This window comes from Onychomys torridus, chromosome 17 (assembly GCF_903995425.1).
Source record: "Onychomys torridus chromosome 17, mOncTor1.1, whole genome shotgun sequence".
Classification (NCBI taxonomy): Eukaryota; Metazoa; Chordata; class Mammalia; order Rodentia; family Cricetidae; genus Onychomys; species Onychomys torridus.
This window is the reverse complement of record NC_050459.1, coordinates 19,391,244-19,412,861: the sequence shown is the minus strand read 5'-3', so window position 1 is coordinate 19,412,861 and position 21,618 is coordinate 19,391,244. Positions and strand designations below refer to the sequence as shown.

The 21,618-nt window shown below is 39.6% G+C and overlaps 2 protein-coding genes across 2 annotated transcripts in view; both read left to right on the top strand.

Moving 5' to 3' along the window:
• LOC118569184 (disintegrin and metalloproteinase domain-containing protein 5-like) overlaps nt 1-17,357 on the top strand; it is a 65,581-nt gene extending 48,224 nt beyond the window's left edge. The window contains exons 19-21 of the mRNA XM_036166913.1: nt 3,355-3,514; nt 4,133-4,186; nt 17,285-17,357. Coding sequence (XP_036022806.1) covers nt 3,355-3,514; nt 4,133-4,186; nt 17,285-17,357 — 287 coding nt within the window. The remainder of the gene's footprint in view (nt 1-3,354; nt 3,515-4,132; nt 4,187-17,284) is intronic.
• Nucleotides 17,358-17,418: 61 nt separating this feature from the next.
• The window catches only part of LOC118569183 (A disintegrin and metallopeptidase domain 3-like), a 48,800-nt gene continuing 44,600 nt past the window's right edge, over nt 17,419-21,618 (top strand). The window contains exons 1-3 of the mRNA XM_036166912.1: nt 17,419-17,475; nt 18,871-19,117; nt 19,506-19,632. Of these exons, the coding sequence (XP_036022805.1) occupies nt 17,419-17,475; nt 18,871-19,117; nt 19,506-19,632 (431 nt within the window). The remainder of the gene's footprint in view (nt 17,476-18,870; nt 19,118-19,505; nt 19,633-21,618) is intronic.

The window sequence follows — 21,618 nt, the reverse complement described above, 5'->3', positions numbered from 1 at the left end:
CAGGTCCAGTCCCCTCCTCCCAGGCTGAGCATGTGTCCCTGTGTAAGCCTACAGTTCCAAACAGCCAGCTCATGCACCAAGGACAGGTCCCGGTCCCACAGCCTGGGAGCCTCCCAAGCAGATCAAGCTATTCAATTGTCTCACTTATCCAGAGGGCCTGATCTAGCTAGGGGCTCCACAGCCTTTGGTTCATAATTCATGTGCTTCCATTCGATTGGCTATTTGTCCCTGTGCTTTTTGCAATCTTGGATTCAACAATTCACGCTCTTGCAGACCCTCCTCCTTCTCGATAGTTGGACACCTGGAGCTCCACCTGGGGCCTGGCCGAGGATCTCTGCATCCACTTCCATCAGTTATTGGATGAGAGTTCCAAGACGACTGCTAGGGTGTTTGGCCATCTGATCACCAGACTAGGTCAGATCAGGCCCTCCCTCAATCATTGCCAGCAGTCTACAGAGGATATATCATTGTGGATTTCTGGGGACCTCTCCAGCACTCTGCCTATTCCTGTTCTCATGTGGTCTTCATTTATCATGGTCTGTTATTCCTCATTCTCCCTTTCTGTTCTTGATGCAGCTGGGATATCCTGCTCCCCTAAGCTTTCTTTCCCTCAAACCTTGCCCTTCATTGCTCCCACTGTCGTCCAGGTTGTTTATGTAGATCTCATCCATTTCTCTGTCATTGGGTGATCCCTGGGTCTTTCCTAGGGTCCCGTTTTCTAGGTAGCCTCCCTGGAGTTGTGTAGCAGTCTAGTCATCTTTGTTTTACATCTAGTATCCTCCTATGAGTGAGTACATACCATGTTTGTCCTTCTGAGTCTGGGCTACCTCACTCAGGATGATTTTTTCTAGATCCATCCATTTGCCTGCAAACCTTATGATGTCATTGTTTTTCTCTGCTGAGTAGTACTCCATTGTGTATATGTACCATATTTTCTTTATCTATCCTTCAATTTTTTAAAGATATGTTTTATGTCCCAGAATGTAGTCTACTTTAGAAAAGCTTCCATAGACTTCAGAGCCGAATGTGTATTCTTTGGTGTTTCGATGGAATGTTCTGTAGATATTGCTAAGAGTCAGCTGACTCCATATTTTCTCCCCTTTCCTAGTTAAACATAATAGTAGAATTCGATTTATTTCTGTATTGTTTTCTATGGTGTTTTTCTTTAATTATGTCCCAAGCTAAAAGTCAACCTTTTTTTTTTTTTTTATTTGTTCTATCTCTATATTGTTGTGATTTACACTTTGCAAATTGTTTCCATTGTTTCATGGTATGTTCCAAGAACTGGCTCACCATAAAATGTTTCATAGTATGTTCTGAGAACTGGCTCATCATAAACCCACAACAGGTACTTTTCCCATGATCACAAAAATATCTAACTAAATTCTGCTTTTGTAATCACTTGCTGTATACTTCAGTCTTGAGCTTGACTATAAAAAGATGCTCTCTGCTTTTAGTCTTGGCCATTTCTCTGCCCTATTTCCAAGGAGACTGCAAGTTTTCCCAGGCCATAAAATAAATTTTTACCTTGCAATGTTTCGACTGATTCTGTCTTGTGTAGGCCTTATGTGGATAACTGCAGTTCTTGAAGGTTCATGGATCTTGTGGCTACTGGGACTCCTACATACAGCCTTATTTATCTTCCAAGGTCCCAGTTCCCAAACACCATTACATCAGCTGTTGAGTCTTAAAACCTGAATTTTGGAAGAGTCAATATCATCTATAACATTATGAAACCATTAGTCTCCTAAAAATTCATGTTCTTTCCATCTGTAAATACATTCATTCTGTCTTTGCGCTCCTAATCTTCGCCAGTTCCAGCACCAATTCTAAGTCCAAAGTTGCATATGAGTGTTGCCTAAATTGAATATGAACTACATTTAAATTATGATTCATATAGAGGTAGAGTTCCCCAGGGACTGTCATCCTGTGAAACCAAAGCTAAATCCTTAAGCACAGTGATGAACTAGGAGAGGGATTGAAGTTCAGAAGGGGAGACCATGAAGAGGAGGAAAGGCATGGGAGAGGAGCAAGTCTGGACTAGCAAGACAGCTTCCAATGGAGCTCATACTTGAAAAGAACTATTTGTCTTGATAACCTTGGGAATTTCACCAGCCATCCTTTCATGGCAACTGCGACACTTTCTAGCCTGCCCCTTACAACTACTCTAGTCTTTACTCTTTCCATTCTCTAGCTTTGCCTCCATATTCTTAAATATTCGTTAGAACAACAATCTTATTCCAAGTACCAAACCTGTAATTGTCAGGCATATTTGGATAATCAGAATGAGCAGTTGGTGTACGAAGATAGAGTGATGGATTCCCCACCCTTGATAGATGTGAAACTGCTTCACACTATTATGTAGATGGCAAAGTCCCTTATCTTGGCAGGGTGGGTTGATAAACTATAAAGGAATTAAATAAATCTTTGTAATTGTTTTATCATTTAAGAAATTACCATGCACTGAAAGATTAAAATAATTAATAGATTGTATATAGATATGTATATGTATACACTCACTTATATAATAGTAAGTAAAGAAGAGGGTATGGATTTGTAAGAAAGCAAAGAGGATGTGGGAGGGCTTGAAAGGAGAAAGGGAAGAGGAAATGGTGTAACTATATGTGGTGGTATTGTGTTCCCCAAAATATTGTGCACCCTAATAAACTTATCTGGGGTCAGAGAACAGAACAGCCGCAATATTAAGCATAGAGGTTAGGCGATGGCACTAACACCTTTAATCCTAGCATTCCAGAGACAGAAATCCCTCTAGATCTCTGTGAGTTCAAGGCCACATTGGAAACAGACAGGCATGGTGACACATGCCATTAATCCCAAGAAGTGAGCCTTTAATCCCAGGGAGTGATGGCAGAAAGTAGGAAGATATATAAGGCATGAGGACTAGGAACTAGCAGCATTTGGCTGGTTAAGCATTTGGCTGGTTAAGCTTTTAGGCTTTTGAGCAGCACAGTTCAGCTGAGATTCATTCTGGATGAGGACTCAGAGGCTTCCAGTCTGAGGAAACAGGATCATCTGAGGAACTGGTGAGGAAGCTGTGCCTTGTTCTCCTTCTCTGATCTTCCAGCATTCACCCCAATAGCTGGCTCAGGTTTGACTTTATTAATGAGAACTTTTAAGATTCATGCTACAACTATAATCTCAAAAGGGACAAATAACTTGAAAAGGAACTAACTTCAATTATATACATGGATTCAATTTTATGGTTTTTCTTTTCTTCCTTTCTTTGTTTCTTTCTTTCTATTTTTTTTTTACAGTACACTATAGTATATTTGAATGAGGTGTTTAATGTTTTCCATTTGGTTAATAATTTAAAACTGGTGTTTTCCATTCTAGATAAAAGCCTCGCACAACAATATTCTGGTTTTCTTCCAAAACAGCGGCTTCAGCTCATTTTCTATATATCGATACCTGCAGTTATCATTATTGCAGCTATAATTATAAAGCAAAGTAAACTGAGACAGCTGTGTTACAGAGAAGGAAGTGAAAGCAACAGGTATGTATTAGATATGCACATATACTTACTATTATATTAAATGGGTCAAGACAAAACTATTTGTTTTTAATTAAAATACTATTATAGGCAAGGCAATTCAAAGAGAGGCACAGCTCCACCTTGCACACTAGGTTGATTTCTGTGTGTATTCCCATCACTAAAATCACAGTTTAGTACCAGCCTGAAGAGGGGCATGATGCTTAAATAGACACAAAAAACCAAAATTCTCAAAAGTGTTTAATATTTATTATATGATTGTTGGAGATTTTCTGAAATTCATACTTATCTTGGCAGATTCACAAAACATCAAAGCTTTATGGGCTAGTATGTTTTGGTTAACCTGATTTTTTTGCATGTTGCTAATCATTTTGCCTTAATCCAACTCAGGGAGATCATAGGTAGCCCTATGATCTTTCTGAGTGCAGAGATGTGGATTTACAGTGTAAATACTTGACCTAGTTTAATGTGAGAAGAATCATGCAGAGACAGTGCCTGTTCACATTGGAAAATGACATTTCATGTATATGAATCATGCTGTTTCCTTGGATAGCCACTTCTGTATTTAATGTTTGAGATTTAGTTTTCTCTAGTTTGAAATGGATTTTATCAATTCTATAGATCTATGTCAGAAGACAGTAGGAATAACATCAAGTTGACCACCACTGGAGGAAGGTAAGTGTGGAACTATATAGTTAATCGCTCTGTAGTGATTAGCTTTTAGGGCTGCTGAAAATGGCTAGTTTATAGTCCACACATTTCTTTATGATAGTCTGTACAGTTATCATAGATTATCTTATAATAGTAAGCAATGAAATGTGGTTACATCATATCCTGGTCTCTCCCATTGATTTGTCCAGAAGAATGATGGTTGGATTTCTGTGCTAGCATACATGATACTACCAATTGTGGGTAGAGGAAAGAATTTATTAACAGAGAGAAGGAGGATCTATATTCTGATGACATTTTACTGTCACATAAAAAGATGTCTGATAAAGATATCCTTTACACATATAATCTGAGAGTATCTCAAAAAAAAAAAATAGGTGTTAGCAAGATTGACCTTGGAGTTGTTACTGGTTTTGTTCTCTTAATCCATCTAAGAAAGTAGAGTTAGATAATCAGATTATGAAGAAATAAATCAGTTGCATGCATTAGGCACCTCCCAGGCTATCAGTTATAAAAATTCCCCTTACAAAACAATAGGCAGGGTATAAGAGGAGAAACTGTTCAATGCAGACTCTATGATTAAGTTCTTCACCACTGTAGCATGAAGTCACATAGTATGATGGTTTATTCAGTAAAGCTTGACATCAATGACTGAGCTGGGAGAATTGGGTATAATTATGTACTGCCAGTTATCATTGTCATCCTGTTGTTAAAAGTTTGTTTTACAGTCTACAAAAGTTAGAAATGTCTTTATTTGAATTATAAGGAAATATATTTTGTGTGACACATTTTTGGGTGGTGGTGGGAAACATGATTACATGTGTGCTCACCCCACATAAGAAACCAATGACAGACCAAAGTAATGATACTACAGAAGCCTGACTTGGTGAAATGCTGAATTTATTGGGGTGACTTATAGGAATATGGATAAAAGTTTAGTCACAGGATGAGAAATGACTCAAAGACAGCTAGCTAGTTGTATCACCAAAAACTTACTTCAACATTGGTCATGACTAATGAAAATTGGAACCCTGGCTTTTTCTCTATGTATGACTTGCAGGCAGATCCTTAAATTGGGTAGTTTCTCTCCTCAGCAGTTCTTATTGTTCATATAACCTTGGGGAGGGAGGAGTCTTTGTGTCCAGTAAGTTTTAGGGACTTCCTAAGACTTGTAAGTTGTTTGCTTCCTGAATCTTAAATCTTAAGTATAACTTCTTGAGTTATAACAAACTTCCATTTAGAAAGATGGTTTAATTCAGATACACTTACTGCAAACCCTAACAACATAGAAAAAGACAAGCTAATTGTACTCAAAGACACTGGATGGAAAGAAGAGTAGAGACAAATCCACATAAGAAAAATAACTGAAGGGGTAAGCAAGACAAAAGATGATACTTTGAAAAGTTCATATAATTTACACAAATTATTACATAACTCAAATCAAAAGAGAAATTATATGAATTATTAATGTTAAATGGTTTTATTTTTATTTACTGGACATTAGAAGTACTTAAAGTCAGTAAATTAAAATATTTGGATGAAATATATGCCCTTCCCCAAACATGTCTGTCTCTAGCCCCACCAGATGCAATAGTGAAAACAATCAACCAATTATCGTATATCTACTCAAAATCCAAAATCTGCAATTTAAACTCTCTCTTTGTCAGCTATGGTGGCACATACCCACAATGCCAGCCCTTGGCAGGACGAGGCAATAAGATCCTGATGATGATTTTAATTGTTAGGGAGTCACAACAAAGATTATCTAGATCAGCTTGGCCCATGGGCATGCCTGGGGAGGATTATCTTGATTATGTTAATTGAGGTTGAAAGATGCACCCACTGTGGTGAGGGGTACCATCCCCTGTCTGGAGATCCTGATCTGTCTAAGAGTACAGAAAGAGCTGAGAACAAGGGTGCATGCATTCACTCTCTCTCTGCTCTTGGCTGTGGACCTGACTAAACGTGCCTCAAGTTCCTGCTGCCTTGACTTTGCTCTAATGATGGACTGGAACTTAGAACTGTGTGCTAAAGATGTCTTCCCCAAGTTGCTTATGTCGTGGTATTTTACCATAACCACCAGAAAAGAAACTAATGGAGGCACCGGAATTGGCACTGGCCTTGTCAAATGCTCTCTGTCTTACCCTTCTCTGTGGTTAAATAAAGTATTAATCACTTGTTTTCCTTTCCTTTTTAAAAAATCAGGTTTTTGTGTATTCCAGGCTAGCCTCAAACTAACTACTTAGCCAGTGGAGCCCAACCTCGAATCCTGATTCTGCTACCTCCTCACGAGTGTCCAGTTTATACCGCACTTTCGGTACCCATTGACCTGTCATTGGGCATCCGGGCTGGTTCCACGACTTGCCTTTGTGGGTGGCACCTACCTTCATTGACTTCACTTGAGTCTTATTCCTTTATTCTTGTCCAGACAGTTTATTCACTTCATTTGCTTTGTCAAAGAACCAATTCTTTGCTTTTCCTGATGTATGTACGCTTTGTTGTTGCTGCTCCGTGTTCGATTTAGTCTGCTGTGATGTTTACCAGTTCGTTTTGTCCTGTTCTCTGCATGTTTCATTTTCTCTTTCTTAGTGCATACTCTTAGGCTTTATTTGGAATACTCCTTGGTATGGCAAGCGGTTATTGCTGCAGACTTCTCTCTCAAAACTGTCCCTGGACATCTGATGAAGTATGAACATAAATTGTCCCCTTCTCTTCATGTATCAAAGGCTTCCTTTCCAGAATCTGGGCTTTGATTGGATCTTGAACCCTGACCTTATCGATGGAGTTACTCCCTGGTGCATGCATAATATGATGACATGGAGATCATGCCAAATGGGAGGTGGGGTCTAGCTAGAATAGGGAGGCCACTGAGGCCGCTGGTTTCTTGCCCTTGTGCTTCCTTGTCCTATTCCCTTCCTTCTCCATGGCTCTTGCAGTCCTGTGCCAAGGTCTGCACGTCTGGTGGAATATGAAAAGTGCTGACAGCAAAAGAAGGAGTTGGCACAACACCGAATTAAAAAATCTTCAGTGTAGGAAAGGAAATAAGAGTGAAAAGACAGTGAAAAACAGTTTTGGAGATCAAGCACTAGAAAACAACTCAATAGCGCAACACTGGAGCAACGCTCCTGCGAACGGCGAGGACAACTTGATTGTCAAAGCAAGTCAATTACTTGAGTAGACCTCTCGCTAAAACCTCCGCCAGCCACCCAAAGCAAACAAGGACAAGGCATGCTTCCAACTTGATCATTAATGCTTTAAGGACTCAAGTAAGACACAAGGACTGAAGCCTTCAACACACCTTCAAGAATACAGGGAGATGGCCAGCAGGTGTATGGGAAATGCTCAACAGCATAATCATCAGAGACATGCCTGTCATGTGAGGTATCCCATCTGTCCAGCAGGCTCTTATCAATGAAGTGAACTCAGCTTCAGAATGCGGTGGTGATTTCAGGGAGAGGAGCAAATGGGAGCATTACTAGTCAGAAGAAATAAAGCCTCAAACATTCAAGATTAACCAATTCTAGAGTCATTTAACAGCACAGACTCATGATAAACAATACCATATACCGCACTTAAGATGCTGGACCCCATGTCAAGAGCTTTATCATAATCAAATAACAATTTTGTAGCTCCAGCTGGTCATGAATTCATGATAACTCCATCTTAGCCCCGTGGGTGCTCGGATTACAGGTACATGCTGCCATGCCAGTCATAAAGTCTTGAAATGGAAAAGAATGTATTTACTTTCATTACTTAAGAAAAAAAATGTGAATTATGAAAGAAATCTCCTCTGTCCAATGTTTAGTTAGCAAAGATTTCCTGCTGTTATGCAGTCTGTCTTGATTAGATGAGCTATTTCCTCTGCTGTACAGAAACTTAATTTCTTGAAGTCCCCTTGGTGGAGTGTTGGCTGTAGTTTCTGAGTGCATGTAGTTCTATTGAGGTAGTCCTCACCAGTGTCTACGTCTTGAATTTGTTTCTCCACTTGGGCAAGGTGAGAAATAAGGAGCTGATTTAATTCTGCTTGATACAGATATCCAGCTTGGCCAGGACTGTTTACCAAAGGTGCTAACATGTAGGCTCCCAGGCTGCAGCTTCAGCAACTAGGTGGTGGCTGGGAGATGCAGTCAGCAGCCAAGGCAGCCTTAGGATTAGGTGCAGCCACTGTGCCACAAATATAAAAACATTTTTTTTTTTTGCTTTATATTGCTTTTGGGGGAAATTTTTGTTTTTACCTAACTGATCTTTTGCTTATATACTGTGGTTTCTGATTTTGTGATTTTTTAAAAATCGTTTGTTGTGCTTTTTCTCTTGTTTTATTCTGTTTTTTAAATCTCTCACTCCCTTTGCCTAAAGAGAGAGGGAAAGAAGACATGGAGTTGCATGGGTGGGGAGGTGGGGAGTAGATGGTGGAGAAGAAATTATGATCAGAATATACTGTGTAAATTATCAGTAAAAAATAATAAGAACAATAAGTTCTTAAGATCTATAAGAACATAACCTTGTTATGTTCAGTTGTGCTATAGTAAAGGAGATATTTCAGTACAATAGCAAAAGCATGATTGTTTCAATATGTTTTTGAAAGGATAATTGTATTGGGAAGTTTTTAGCATTACCTCAAACACACAGATCACATCTTCAGAGACCTAGCCGGCAAAATCTCCACCAGATGCACTCTAGATATAAATGTGCAAAGTAGGGAAGAAAACGTCTAGAATAAAACACGAGAGATGTCTTCATTACAAGTAGAAAGATACAAAATGTGTCAACCACAAAAGAAACTCTGTGGCTTCGTGACCACCAAGAATTTCTAGCCATTCAAGCACACCATGAGGACAATGAAAAAGCCAGCATGGAGTTGGAAAAGACACATTTCCAAAAGCTGAGTGTCAGACAAACCCGTCTGAACCTTAGCATTGGCACCGTGAAGTAAAAGTCAGACAAACCAGGGGAGCCTCAGCATGGACACTGGATGGAAGCAGTGTGCTGTATACAGGTCTGCAAAATGGAAGCATTACTGTTATTCCAACACAGCAGTCACTATATGCATTACAACCTTTCTGCATATTGATGTCGACACAGGCACATGGATGTATAGTGCCACTTAATCTAATAAAAACCACATAGAATTACTAGTTCTTTTCTTTTTCTTTTAGTTAAAATTGTGTCTGAAAATATAAAGTATAAAGTGATTTTCCCCCTCATTTATTTTCTTATTAATTTTTTAAAAATTTATTTTATATACCAACCACAGTTTCCCCTCCCTTCTCTCCTCCTGTGCCCTCCCCCCACCCCCACCCCCATCCATTCCTCAGGAAGGGTAAGACCTCCCATGGGAGTCAACAAAGCATGGCATATCAAGTTGAGGCAGGACGAAGCTCCTCTCCCCTGTATCAAGGCTGAGCAAGGCATCTCACCACAGGGAATGGATTCCAAAAAGCCAGCTCCTGTGCCAGGGACAGATCCTGGTCCCACTGTTAGGGAGTCCACAAACAGACCAAGCTACACAACTCTCACCCACATGCAGAGGGCCTAGTTCTGTCCCATGCAGGCTCCCTAACTGTCAGCCTCCAGTCTGTCAGCTCCCATTAGTTCAGGTCAGCTGTCTCTGTGGGTTTCCCCATCATGATCTTGACCTTTCCTCTACAACTTGACTCCTGGAGCTTGGCCCAGTGCTTGGCTGTGGATCTGTGCATCTACTTCCATCAGTTACTGGATGAAGAAGGTACAAGGTGCTTTCTTATTAACTCAGCTCCTGTGACTGAACATGTAGAGTGTCTTCAGAAGTCAATTGTATTACACAACTCAGTGCATTTGCTGTTGAGGTACCAGGTAATTTTTCTTTTCTTAAATTAATCTGTTATTAATCTCTCCCCCTCAATGATCTGTGTCCTTAAAATCATTTGAGCTAGAAATAGGTTAATTGCAAAAGAAATTGAGCACCACTGGTTCACTGTTTGTGATCTGGCTTCTCCCACAGCACCAATCCGGCCAATCCAAACGTTGCTTCCTAAAAGAAGGCACTCTGGAATGACCATGAGAAATTGGCCTTTAAATGAAGAAGAGGAAGAGGAAGAGGAAGCAGAAGAGGAAGAGGAAGAAGAAGAAGAAGAAGAAGAAGAAGAAGAAGAAGAAGAAGAAGAAGAAGAAAAGAAAAAAGAAGAAGAAAGAAGAGGAACAGACAAACAAACAACAATAACAACAACAACAACAACAACCAAAAACCAAACCACCCCAAACCCACAGCTTCTCTCCTACTTCTACAAAGATGACCGAGGACTTGAAACCGTGCACTAATAAATCACCTATGCCTGAATGGATGGACCTATGTCTGGTGTCTTCTCTGCATTTTCAGTTCTATCACATTTTATCCGCCTCTACTTGTGTCTGCAGAAATGATCACTCTGTACTGAGCAGACTAGGACCTGACACTCTGGAAGCTGTCAGAGGAGACCCCACTGCACCCTCCCTGCCCAAGGGCCCAGGGTCTCCCACCCCCATTTCCTCACTAGATAGGATAGCCTGACTCCTCTTCTGTCTCCCTCTAACCTCTCCACCTCAGACACGGATTCACATGAGAACAAATCCAGCTAAGCTACGCCAAGCTTTCTGCTCAAAGGAGCTGGAGAGAAGGCTCAGTCGTTAAGAGTGCTTGTTGCTTTCCCAGAGGACCAGGTTCAATTCCCAGCACCCACATAGCCGCTCACATGTGGGGTAACTCCAGTTCCAGGGATTCTGATGCCCTTCTCTGGCCTCCATGGGCACCAGGCCACATGACACACAGACATACAGACATACATGCAGGAAAATACAGGAAAAAGTCCAGGGCTACTTTTCTAAAGTCAAAGGCTTATTTGATGTGACTGCCATTCATCAAACTTGATATAACTCAGGCCACACTGAGTTTCTTCACCTCTGCTGCTTACCAAGTCCCTTGGCCCTGGTGTGTTGTGAGCATTGCACACCGGTGCAGTGAAATGGATCATCAAAGTTTCCAAACTTGCACAAGTCAGGGAAACTGACTTAAATTGTTGAGATAAGTGAAAATCAACACTCAAGATGTAACAATTCTTAATTATTGTAATCTTATCTTTGTCCTTGAGATGAAGGTGATTGCATCGCCTTTGTGTTGGAATTTCCTTTTTCCAGTTCTACAAATATCAACCAGTGGCTTGCAATCCATTGTTCTTTACTGATACTGATAAACACATTGTGTTCCTTTTGTCCCTGTGGAGACAGCTGTATATTTCCCAGCATGCTACTGGTTGTAGGACAGATCAACTTATCTCTGTTTGATTTATTTGTTTATTTTTAAAATTGCATTTATTTATTGTGTGTGCACAGGCACATGTGCATGCCACGGTGTATGTGTGGAGGTCAGAGGACAACTTGTGGCAGTTGGTTTCCCTCCTTCTACCATCACTATGCAAATGTGAAATTAAATATTATTTCAACATTTAGCATCATTAAAGTTAAAAAAAAAGGAAAATCAGGGCAGTGAGATGGCTTACCAGGTAAAAGTGCTTACCACAAAACCTGAAGATGGCAGGTTCACAAGGAGGACAGAATAGACTCTCACAGGTTGTCCTCTGACCTCCACATGTGAGGCCATCACTGTATGTGTGGCCATCTCCATGTTTGTGGAACATTTGTTCACGTACACACTACACAATAAATAAGTGATTTTTTTTTTGTTTCTTTGTTGTTGTTTTGGGTTTTTGAGACAAGGTTTCTCTAACAGTTCTGGTTGTCCTGGAACTTGCTGTGTAGCCCAGGCTGGCCTCAAACTCACAGAAATCCACCTACCTCTTCCTTCTAAGTACTGAGATTAAAGGCATGCACCACCACCACCTAGCTAAAATTCAGAACAACTATGAGTCATGGACATAGCTATCTGAGAAAATAATTTGGAAGTTTCTCATGAAGTTAAACATATGTTGATCTTATGATTCAGCTTTCTCTACTCTTCAGTATTTACCTAATGGGAAAGAAAGCATATTGCAATACAAAGATGATGCATGACACTTCCATATAACATTATTTATAATAGTAAAAATGGCATACATAAATATCTATAAATATATGAGTGGATAAACAGATTGTAGTATATCCATACAATGGAATGCTACTTATCCATAAGTAGGAGGAATATTTTGATAAATAAAACATAAAGGAATCTTAAAATACTTAATGCTATACAAGAAAATAACATAATATGTTCATTATGATCACATCTGTATTTAAAAAATAAAGCATACAAATTTATCTGTACCAGCATAGTCTAGACCAGTTACATAGATCTATGGTTACATAGATCTTGGAGCTTGGGATGGATTATAAAAAGTTTGAGGAAAGTTTTGAAGTGATAGGTATCTTCATTTTGATTGTGATTTTAGGTTGTTACACATAGGTCGAAGCTAATTGAAATGTATACTTTAAATGTACAAATTTTTTGACTCTGTATGTTCATAACTCTAAGAAAATGAAATATAAGGGCAGGATCTCTAAACCATTACAAAATTGAATGGCTATTTGTAATTTTGGTGTCTATCCCTTCACTTAAAAAAAAAAAGATTTATTTATCATGTACACAGAAGAGGGCGCCAGGTCTCATTACAGATGGTTGTGAGCCACCATGTGGTTGCTGGGAATTGAACTCAGGACCTCTGGAAGAGCAGTTGGTGCTCTTAACCTCTGAGCCATCTCTCCAGCCCTCCCTTCACTTTTTACTGTTGAGAATGTCTCTTACTTTCTTAGACACATTTTGATGATTTATCTCTCTCTCTCTCATCTATCTATCTATCTATCTATCTATCTATCTATCTATCTATCTATCTACCTATCATCTATCTATCTTTCTATCTATCCATCCACCCACCTATCTACATATCTAATGTTTATTAATTCTTGGAGAAGTTTGTACAGTATACTTGGATTATATTCACCTCCCAATCCCACCCCGACTTCTTCCATATCCACCCCACCCCCTCTAACACCTTCATGTCTGTAAAAATAATAACCCACTGCTGTCCATTTTGTGCTGTTCACAAACTCATGGGTGTGTGGCCATTCACCAGAGCTTAAAGAAAACCAAGTCTCTCTCCTTATTTACCAAATGAGAAATTACATAGGCAAGATATAAAATTGATTTATAACTATTCATCTTCAAGATTCTCTTAGTTTCATTATTTACATATGTGGGGGGAAATGAAGTTGGCTATTCACTAGCATACCTCTGCATCAGCGTTCTATTTCTCTGTTTACTATCAGGAATATGCAAAGATGGAGGGGGGAATATAACTCTTCTCCTTTAAAGACCAATCTGCTCTCACATCCCTGTCTCCTCTTCTCCTGCCTTTGGCAAGTCTGTGTTCCTTCTGCATCACAATCTCTGCATGTACTCTTCCCAGAACATTCTTGAATACATATTCCATCCTTTTACTGTACAGTTCAAGCTGCCACTCTACACAGCACAAGGACGATGTATTGGCACACGCAACCTGCACTGTAATTAGTGACGTCTTTCCTTCCTTACTGCATTCTGTAGACCTCAGAGAATAACCTTGGGTGGCCGCTCTTAGCACCTTCTCATATCTTTTGGTATAATATCTTTGCCTTTTTATTAAAAAAACCTGTAATCTGTGAATTTAATAATTATATCTTCTAAGATTGATTGAAGTTTCTTTTTACATTATTTTCTAACATTTCCTTCTTTTCTACCTTTACCGCTAGTAGATTTTATTCCTTTCTAAGTTGCACTCTTTTGGCCTGTAAGAAAAAGTTGGTTACCTCTTCCATCTGCATATCCCCTCACTTTTCTCCCTAAGCCCCCGGCATGGTGATTATTCCAGCTTCTAGCAAAGGTCTTTTTATTGATAGAAAAATGCACCCTTAGATCTTCCACAAAGGAAGATTTCTGCCTCATGGGGAAGTATGGAAAGATGAAGCCACATCGAAGTCCTTTAGTGGCTGCCTCAGTTTTGAACAAGGTACACAGCCTTCTGAGGGTGACATCCACCCAACTATTCAGGAAGTTAGTAGTGTTGTGCTGGCTCATTTTATGTCAATTTGTCACAAACCCAAGTCATTTTGGAAGAGGGAACCACAATTGAGAAAATGTCCCCACAAAATTGGCCTGTGGGCAAGACTGTGACACATTTTCTTGATTGGCAATTGATGCGTGAGTGCACAGCCCACTGTGGGTGTTGCCACCCCTAGGCTGGTCTTCCTGGGAGCTATAAGAAAGCAGGCTGAGCAAGCCAGTCAACAGCACTCCTCCATGGCTTCTCAATCAGTTCCTGTTTGAGTTCCTGCCCTGACTTCCCTCAGTGATGGGCTGTTACCTGGAAGTATGATATAAACCCTTCCATCCTCAAGTTGACTAAAGTTGCTTTTAGTCACCATGTTGTGTCACAGCAGCAGAAAACTTAACTCAGACTAACACCAACCTAAGCTGGTAGCTCTGAGGGATAATCTCCCCCGAGGGGTTTCCAGTCTTAGCTCTGTGGGGCCTGAAACTTTGTCAAGGTCTGTTGTTGGTTTTCTGGTGCAAACCTCAGTTTTATGTTACCCCTTGTCCTCCTGGCTTTGACAGATATCCCTCCTGAGAAATCTTTTGCAGTGGAATGGTTTTCTGGAGCATACATTGGGACACTTTTCCTTCACCAATGCTAGCATGAACACGCTTTCTTCTTACTCCTCTTGATTCTGTGGATACTAAGTTGCGTTTGCTCAGTCTTCCCCCTCTAGAATTGTATTTTATTTTTGACCACCACTGTGATTTCTATGTTTAACTCCGTAGTCATCGTAATCTTAGTTCCATGTCCCCTGCAGTCTTCACTTTGGATATTTTTTCTTTCTATGTTTTTTTTCCGGGATAATCTTATTTCCTCATTTTTTTCTAAAGCTCCTCTTTATGTGGCCATAAACCTCTATATTTCAGCTCAAGTAAGCATTTCCATACCCTTTCACTTTGTAATCTTCTCAGACACATCTGGAATTCAACACATCTTTAATTTACCAGATCTCTCAGTCCCTGGATGAATCTCAGTGTCCCGATACTGTCGCCCACTGTCGTCAGCTGCCCAGTCATCTAAAAACCATCAACTTCCACATCCAGTTATCTACCTAACAACATCAGAAACCCCCATGCAGAACAGTATTTTAACTTTGTTTCAGGTATCTTCAGCACTCCAGCCTTTCTTCCTGCTCTCTAGTTCACGGTCTATAGATGTTTCTGCATTGAACCACACAGAGTTCTCCTAAATACACATGCTGCTTCCAGGTGCATTATCTCGCCCCCACCAACCTCAGCCATACACACGTTATCTTTCTAGAGGAAAATCTATCTTTATTCCACTTAGAATGCTTGAATGACTTTATAGTATTTTAGAATAAAGCCCTAAGATATACTTTCCTTTCTGTCTCTCTGTTGGCAATTTCACTTTATAATCAGCATATTAAGGAATTATTAATCCATTTCAAGAATAACTAAGTCCTGATATCCAAATCTAGCCATGGAAACATATGGTGACTTCAAACATGATTAAGGCTATTCATCATGCTAACTACCAGAGCATATAGCAGATGGTTTATTCAGAGTCAGCCCATAACATATTTAAGCAACACCTTCATATACACATGAGGATAGTATGCAGATGATGCATAGACATAGGCATAAAATATTCAAGTTCTCTCTCCATGTGTGGATTTCTTCATTTTCATTTCTGGTTTAATTTCTAACTTGGGAGGGCTTATGGCTCCCAAAGAAGGGGAAATGATATAGTTAGAACTGGTGGCCACACCTACTCCAACAAGGCTATATCATCTCCAATAGTGCCGCTCCTTAAGAGTCCGTGGGAGCCATTTCCATGCTAACTACCACACATGCGTTTGTAACACTCAAGCACATAGCAGCCCAAAGCTAGAAGTGACTCAAAAAATGGAACAGGTAAATGTTTGCTCAAACTGGGAAAACGTTTCTCACACTACTACACTTTAATAAAAGCGAATAAAGTGATGAAAGCAATAATAAAAATGAAGGAACGCATACTTAGTAGATGATATCCAAATCTGAACCTAACCTATGATTATGTTGATAAATGTATTTGCATATTAAAAATTCTCAGTATGGGAAAGAGATTAGATGAGAAAGCTTAAGGAGGGGAAAGGGTAGGTATGTTTATAAAGTGAATTATCAAAAAGCTTTATTTTTCACTGTACAGTTTTTCTTGGTGTGATTATAGTTACATGAAAGTAAATGTGATTAAGTTGCATAATACCCCTTCCCTGACACACACACACACACACACACACACACACACACACACGTATCAGCTGTGTATCTATGTCTTAACACAAGAAGAGACAAAGTGAAGGAAGAGCATGTGGGTTCTCCTTGTAAAAATTTCCAAATGTGGATTTGTTAATTATTTTTATGTGTCTGTGTGTGCCTTTATAAGTTAGTATGTGCCGTGTGTGCACAACAGTTCTTGGCTGTTGTAAGCTGTGACGTGGATGCTGGGAACCAAACTCAGGTCTTACCCAAGAGCAGTAAGTGCTCTCACCAGCCCCATCTCCTTGCAAAAGGTTTTAGACAACTTCATAAAATCTCAACTATTTTAAGTATTATACAAGATCAACCTGGACTCCAGACTTCCCCCAAAGTTGTTATTTAAAAAAAAAATCTAGAAAAGAGGGTAAGGAGCAACAGTAGATACAATAAATTGTAATACATAGTTAATAATTTAAAATAGAGAAAACAGGATGTCCACAGCAAGATGTTAATATGACATTCAGCCATGTCAAGTCATAATAAATCCATGATACACAGTTAACATTTCACTATATTCTCACACAGCTACACTTGCACTACGTTTATACATACTGTGGTAGTATTGTGTTCCCCGAAATATTGTGCACTCATGCTACAACATACCACTTTCCCCATGTATTTCTGTTTAGACTGTCTTCTCCACTCTCTCCAAGTTGCTTTTTAAGCATTCCTTGAAGTTCTAAAGAGCCCACGCACTTTCAGAACATCTCACTGAATTGAATGACTTCATTGCTTAAATCCCACACTCCTTTGTTCTAACTCATCCTCAGCTCAGTCGAGGACCTGCCAGTCACACCAGACTCAAAAAGGATTCTGACCGTCTTTGCCATGAAGAAGTACTAAGGCGGAGACAGCCCAGTCAGGAAAGTATTCCCAGGTCTTTAATCCCTGTCTTCTCAGCAACATGGTCTTGGTTCCTGGGTTCAAGTACATCTTTGTGGTCATCTCTAAGAAACACAAAGTTTTATGCACCCTTTAATAAATATGATGACAACCTATGAAATTGATTACATCTGTATGGCTATAAAGGGATGGGATTTCTCTTCGTCTTTAGTTTGCCATAACCTCCTTGAATGCATATCTAATAAGTATCAAAAGAAACACAAGTTTTATTAAGAGAGGACTTTGAAGGATAAATTGAGAGATTTATTTGGTTTTTCTCTGCAAAAGTTTTTATTTACAAAGATAAAAGTATCTTTCACCATTTTTTCTTCGCATGGGTTGACATCTGTGGTCTGACTGTGCGGAGTCCTCCTCATGGGTTGACATCTGTGGTCTGACTGTGCATCATTCTCCTAAATGGACTTACCACTTCTGATCTTCATGACTGACCTCATGTCCAGATTATTACAGATTATGTTTTGAGATACAAATGTAGCACTAGTAAAACCCTTGGAAGAAGTTATTTACTAATCCAGTTGTGCCCCATCATAAATATGACATTCTTTCTGTAGCTACTGTTGAGCGATGTAGGAAAAAAAGGCGCTATCTCCATGCATTCACACAAAACTTCGTATGTCTTACTACTGACTCACTTATAATTTCTAACTATGGCATTTCTTACACACATCTACCTTCCTGTTTGGACCTGACTCAGACACAAATGCAGTATCAATCATATTTGATACTCCATGCCTATTGCTTATTGGCCTTCAAAAAGTTCAAGATTGAGTTAAATTTAAATTATTTTAATGTTTACAGTCAGATACCTTGACGTGCATCTGTGTTAATTAGATGAAAGCAATAAAAATGTTAAGCAATAAACATAATTCTGACTTGGGTTACCTTGTTAACCTTCATAGATTATGATAAAATTATGATTAATTAATGCTGCTCATAACTTTCATGACCTATTTTAAATTTCAAAAATGTCTGAAGGTACCAGTCAAGAAGTCAGGCGTTTTAGGAGCAAAAAAATAAAAGCCCCTAATTATTATTTGCTGTCAATCATTAGGTGATTTTTTTTCAGTATATGAAATACTGAAATATTAAAATAAATTATACAATACAACCAGAGCAAATTCTTCAGTAAACAAAAGAGAGGCTCAATTTTTCTTGTTATAGTTAGCTACTGCAGATATTTCTTAGGCTGTTTAGATGTTTAGTAAGAATTATTGCAGAAAAAAATTTAAATTTTATTGTGTATTTTCTATTTCCTTTTACAAAATGGGAAAGGTATTCATTTTTACTTCACATGTAAATATTGCATGCAACATTCAAGCCAAACTGTGCTCAGAAAAAAAACCCCTGCTACTAGGTGGGTTGGAGACACTGCTCATGTGTTAGGAGGGTACATAGCTCCTCCTGGGTCTGGCACTCATGGGGGTGGTTCTTGGGCATCCTCTGGCTTCTGCAGGGAAAGCGCTCACTCCTCTGGGCTCTGGTCCCTGAGGTACAGAGCTGCTGCAGGGGCCACACTGCTGGGGCTTCCTGTCTTGGCTCGGCTTCTCCTGCTTCCCAAGAGCCCAGGCGCAGGGGCGCAGGGGCCGCGAGCTACCACCGTTACGCCAACTGCCACCACTGTGGCAAAGCCAGCAGCCACATCATGCTGCCTTTGTTCCTGGTCCTCTCATGCCTGGGCCAACTGATCACTGCGGGCCAGGGTAAGTGAAGATGCTGTTGGCCAGGGACCACTTGTCAACACGCCACATGCCCTGTGGGCTTCACACCCTTTGCTCTTGAAGTTCAGAACAGGGCTAGAGAAGGTGCCCAGAGCCCACCCAGTTTCCAGGGTCTAGGGGTCCATCTCTGCCTGATGGTTGGAGGACTCGGACTCAGCCCAAAGACCATTGACCCTCATTTGCTGACTTTCCACAATCAGGAGAACATTCGCAAAGTCGGGGGAGAGGAAGGTGGTTTACAGAGAGGGAGGGAGCGAAACAGACAGCGGGCCCCACATGTCCCATGTGTTCTCTTGGCTAGAGAAGAACTTAGCCAAGACAGGGTACTTACTGCTGTGCTGGGGTGTACTTCCTGTGTCCCTCTCTGCAGACTCTGAAACACCACTTCTGCAGACCACAGTGCCACAGAAAATCAAGAACAGCATCAACGATGCCAAGGTAGCAGACACGCACGTAATTAAGAAACCGGATTTTTGGAAAATGACGGGTGTTTATTTGTATCCCACTTCTGGCCCACATCAGTGAATTCCTCTACAACCTCTTTCAAATCCTGGTTATGCCTGATTTAGTGAGCTAAAGACTGGTGGTCTGAGGGAGGGCACATGTCTCCGTTTTCTTTCTTTTTCCAAGTAGTGTATGAACATGGCACCACTGCTCTACGTGAGACTCAAGTGCTTTAACTTCCGGTCCTCACGCGGCTGCTGTACGCAGCTTACTGAACTCAGAGAAAACACACACACTAATTATATGTTCTTACACGTGAGACTACTCTAAATTTTACCCTGTAGCATAAAAATCTCCAGGCCTGAAAATGCACACGTATGTAAATCCTTTGGAAAACAAAACAGTAAAGTATAAAATTATAAAATTATTTTAAACAATACAGAGAGGTGTATACAATGATCGTCTATCCATATAAGTCTGAGGTACTAATTTTAACCCATTGAATATTTAGTCACATATATTTTTATGGCTGTATATGGCAATATTGTTTTTCTACTTCTACACTGTTACCTGGTATATGTAGAAAACTTCTGACTAGCAGATAGCTTTGTGAGTATTTTCCCAGAGTCGTTTCCACAGGACCAATGGGGAATTAGTTAAAATTTGTTAGCAAACTAGAACAGAATGTTTTCAGTGCTTTCCACATCAGACAATGTTTTCTACAAAGTAGGCACACTGATTTAATCAGCATCACTTCATAGTGTCTTCAAATCCTCTTACAAGCTTTCTCCTTTTCTATTCTTAAACAGATATTTTAATTTAATATATAACATGAATGTCATCTTGCCTAGTTTTATAAGTAGCCTCTTAGGATTTGACAATAGATAGTATTCAATATACAAGTCAATAAAATTTCATAGATAGTAGTCAATAAAATTTTACATTCTGCTAGGTGGCAGTGGCGCATGCCTTTAATCCCAGCACTCGGGAGGCAGAGGCAGGCAGATCTCTGTGAGTTCGAGGCCAGTCTGGTCTCCAAAGCGAGTTCCAGGAAAGGCACAAAGCTACACAGAGAAACCCTGTCTCGAAAAAACCAAAAATAAATAAATAAATAAATAAACAAATAAACAAACAAACAAACAAATAAATAAATAAATAATTTTACATTCCAAACCATGAACTTAGCATTTAAATGATATCTTTATTTAGTCTCTGAAAATTTCATAAATGTATATGATATAGCTTGATCATATCCAACCCCACTCCCTCACAGCTCCCTGTGGCCCCCACCTTTTCTTTAAGTTTTTAAGTTGGTTTTCGAAAAAGATGTATGTGTATTTTCTCTTCTAAACACTCTGTACCACACACATGTCTCATTTGCACCTGTCTGTGGGTTTTACGATAAAGTCTCTCCATATCATTTTATTTTCTCAGGCTATAGAAACTGACATTATAAAATTTGTTTTCCAATTGTTTATCTTTCAGTTCCTAGGAATGAAAACATACCCTGTATAGTTAATTGTGTATATCCATCTTGCAAATAATGGCTGCTGCCATTTACAATGTGGGTATATTTCATGGCTTCTTTTGAGTGTTGATGGTCCTGGTGTTTGTAGCAGAAGACATTTGTATTTTATTTGTTCCCCCTTTAGGTTCAGTGAGGACAGTAATAGGGTAGAGGTGACAGTATGGGTGACGGCAGTGATAGGTGAGAAAAAATATAGCTTATAGTTTGGGGTCTTTCGTGTGTTATTTTTCGAATTCATAGCAAAATGAGGAGGGAATTTGGAAGTGGGGAATAAAGCATGAATTGGAAAGGGTATCTATGTGTAAAAAGCATGAGAAACAGTAGAAACTATATTGTGGATCATTTCAATTTTGGGATATACAGGCTCTCATGTCTGGTCCTATAAAACATGTAAATACATAAATCATAGCTTATTACTTTTAAGGAGTTGACATTTCTAATAATGGCTTTCTCTCTCTCTCTCTGGACACTTTGCCGCAGGTCACTTACTTGGTCAGAATTGAGGGGAAAA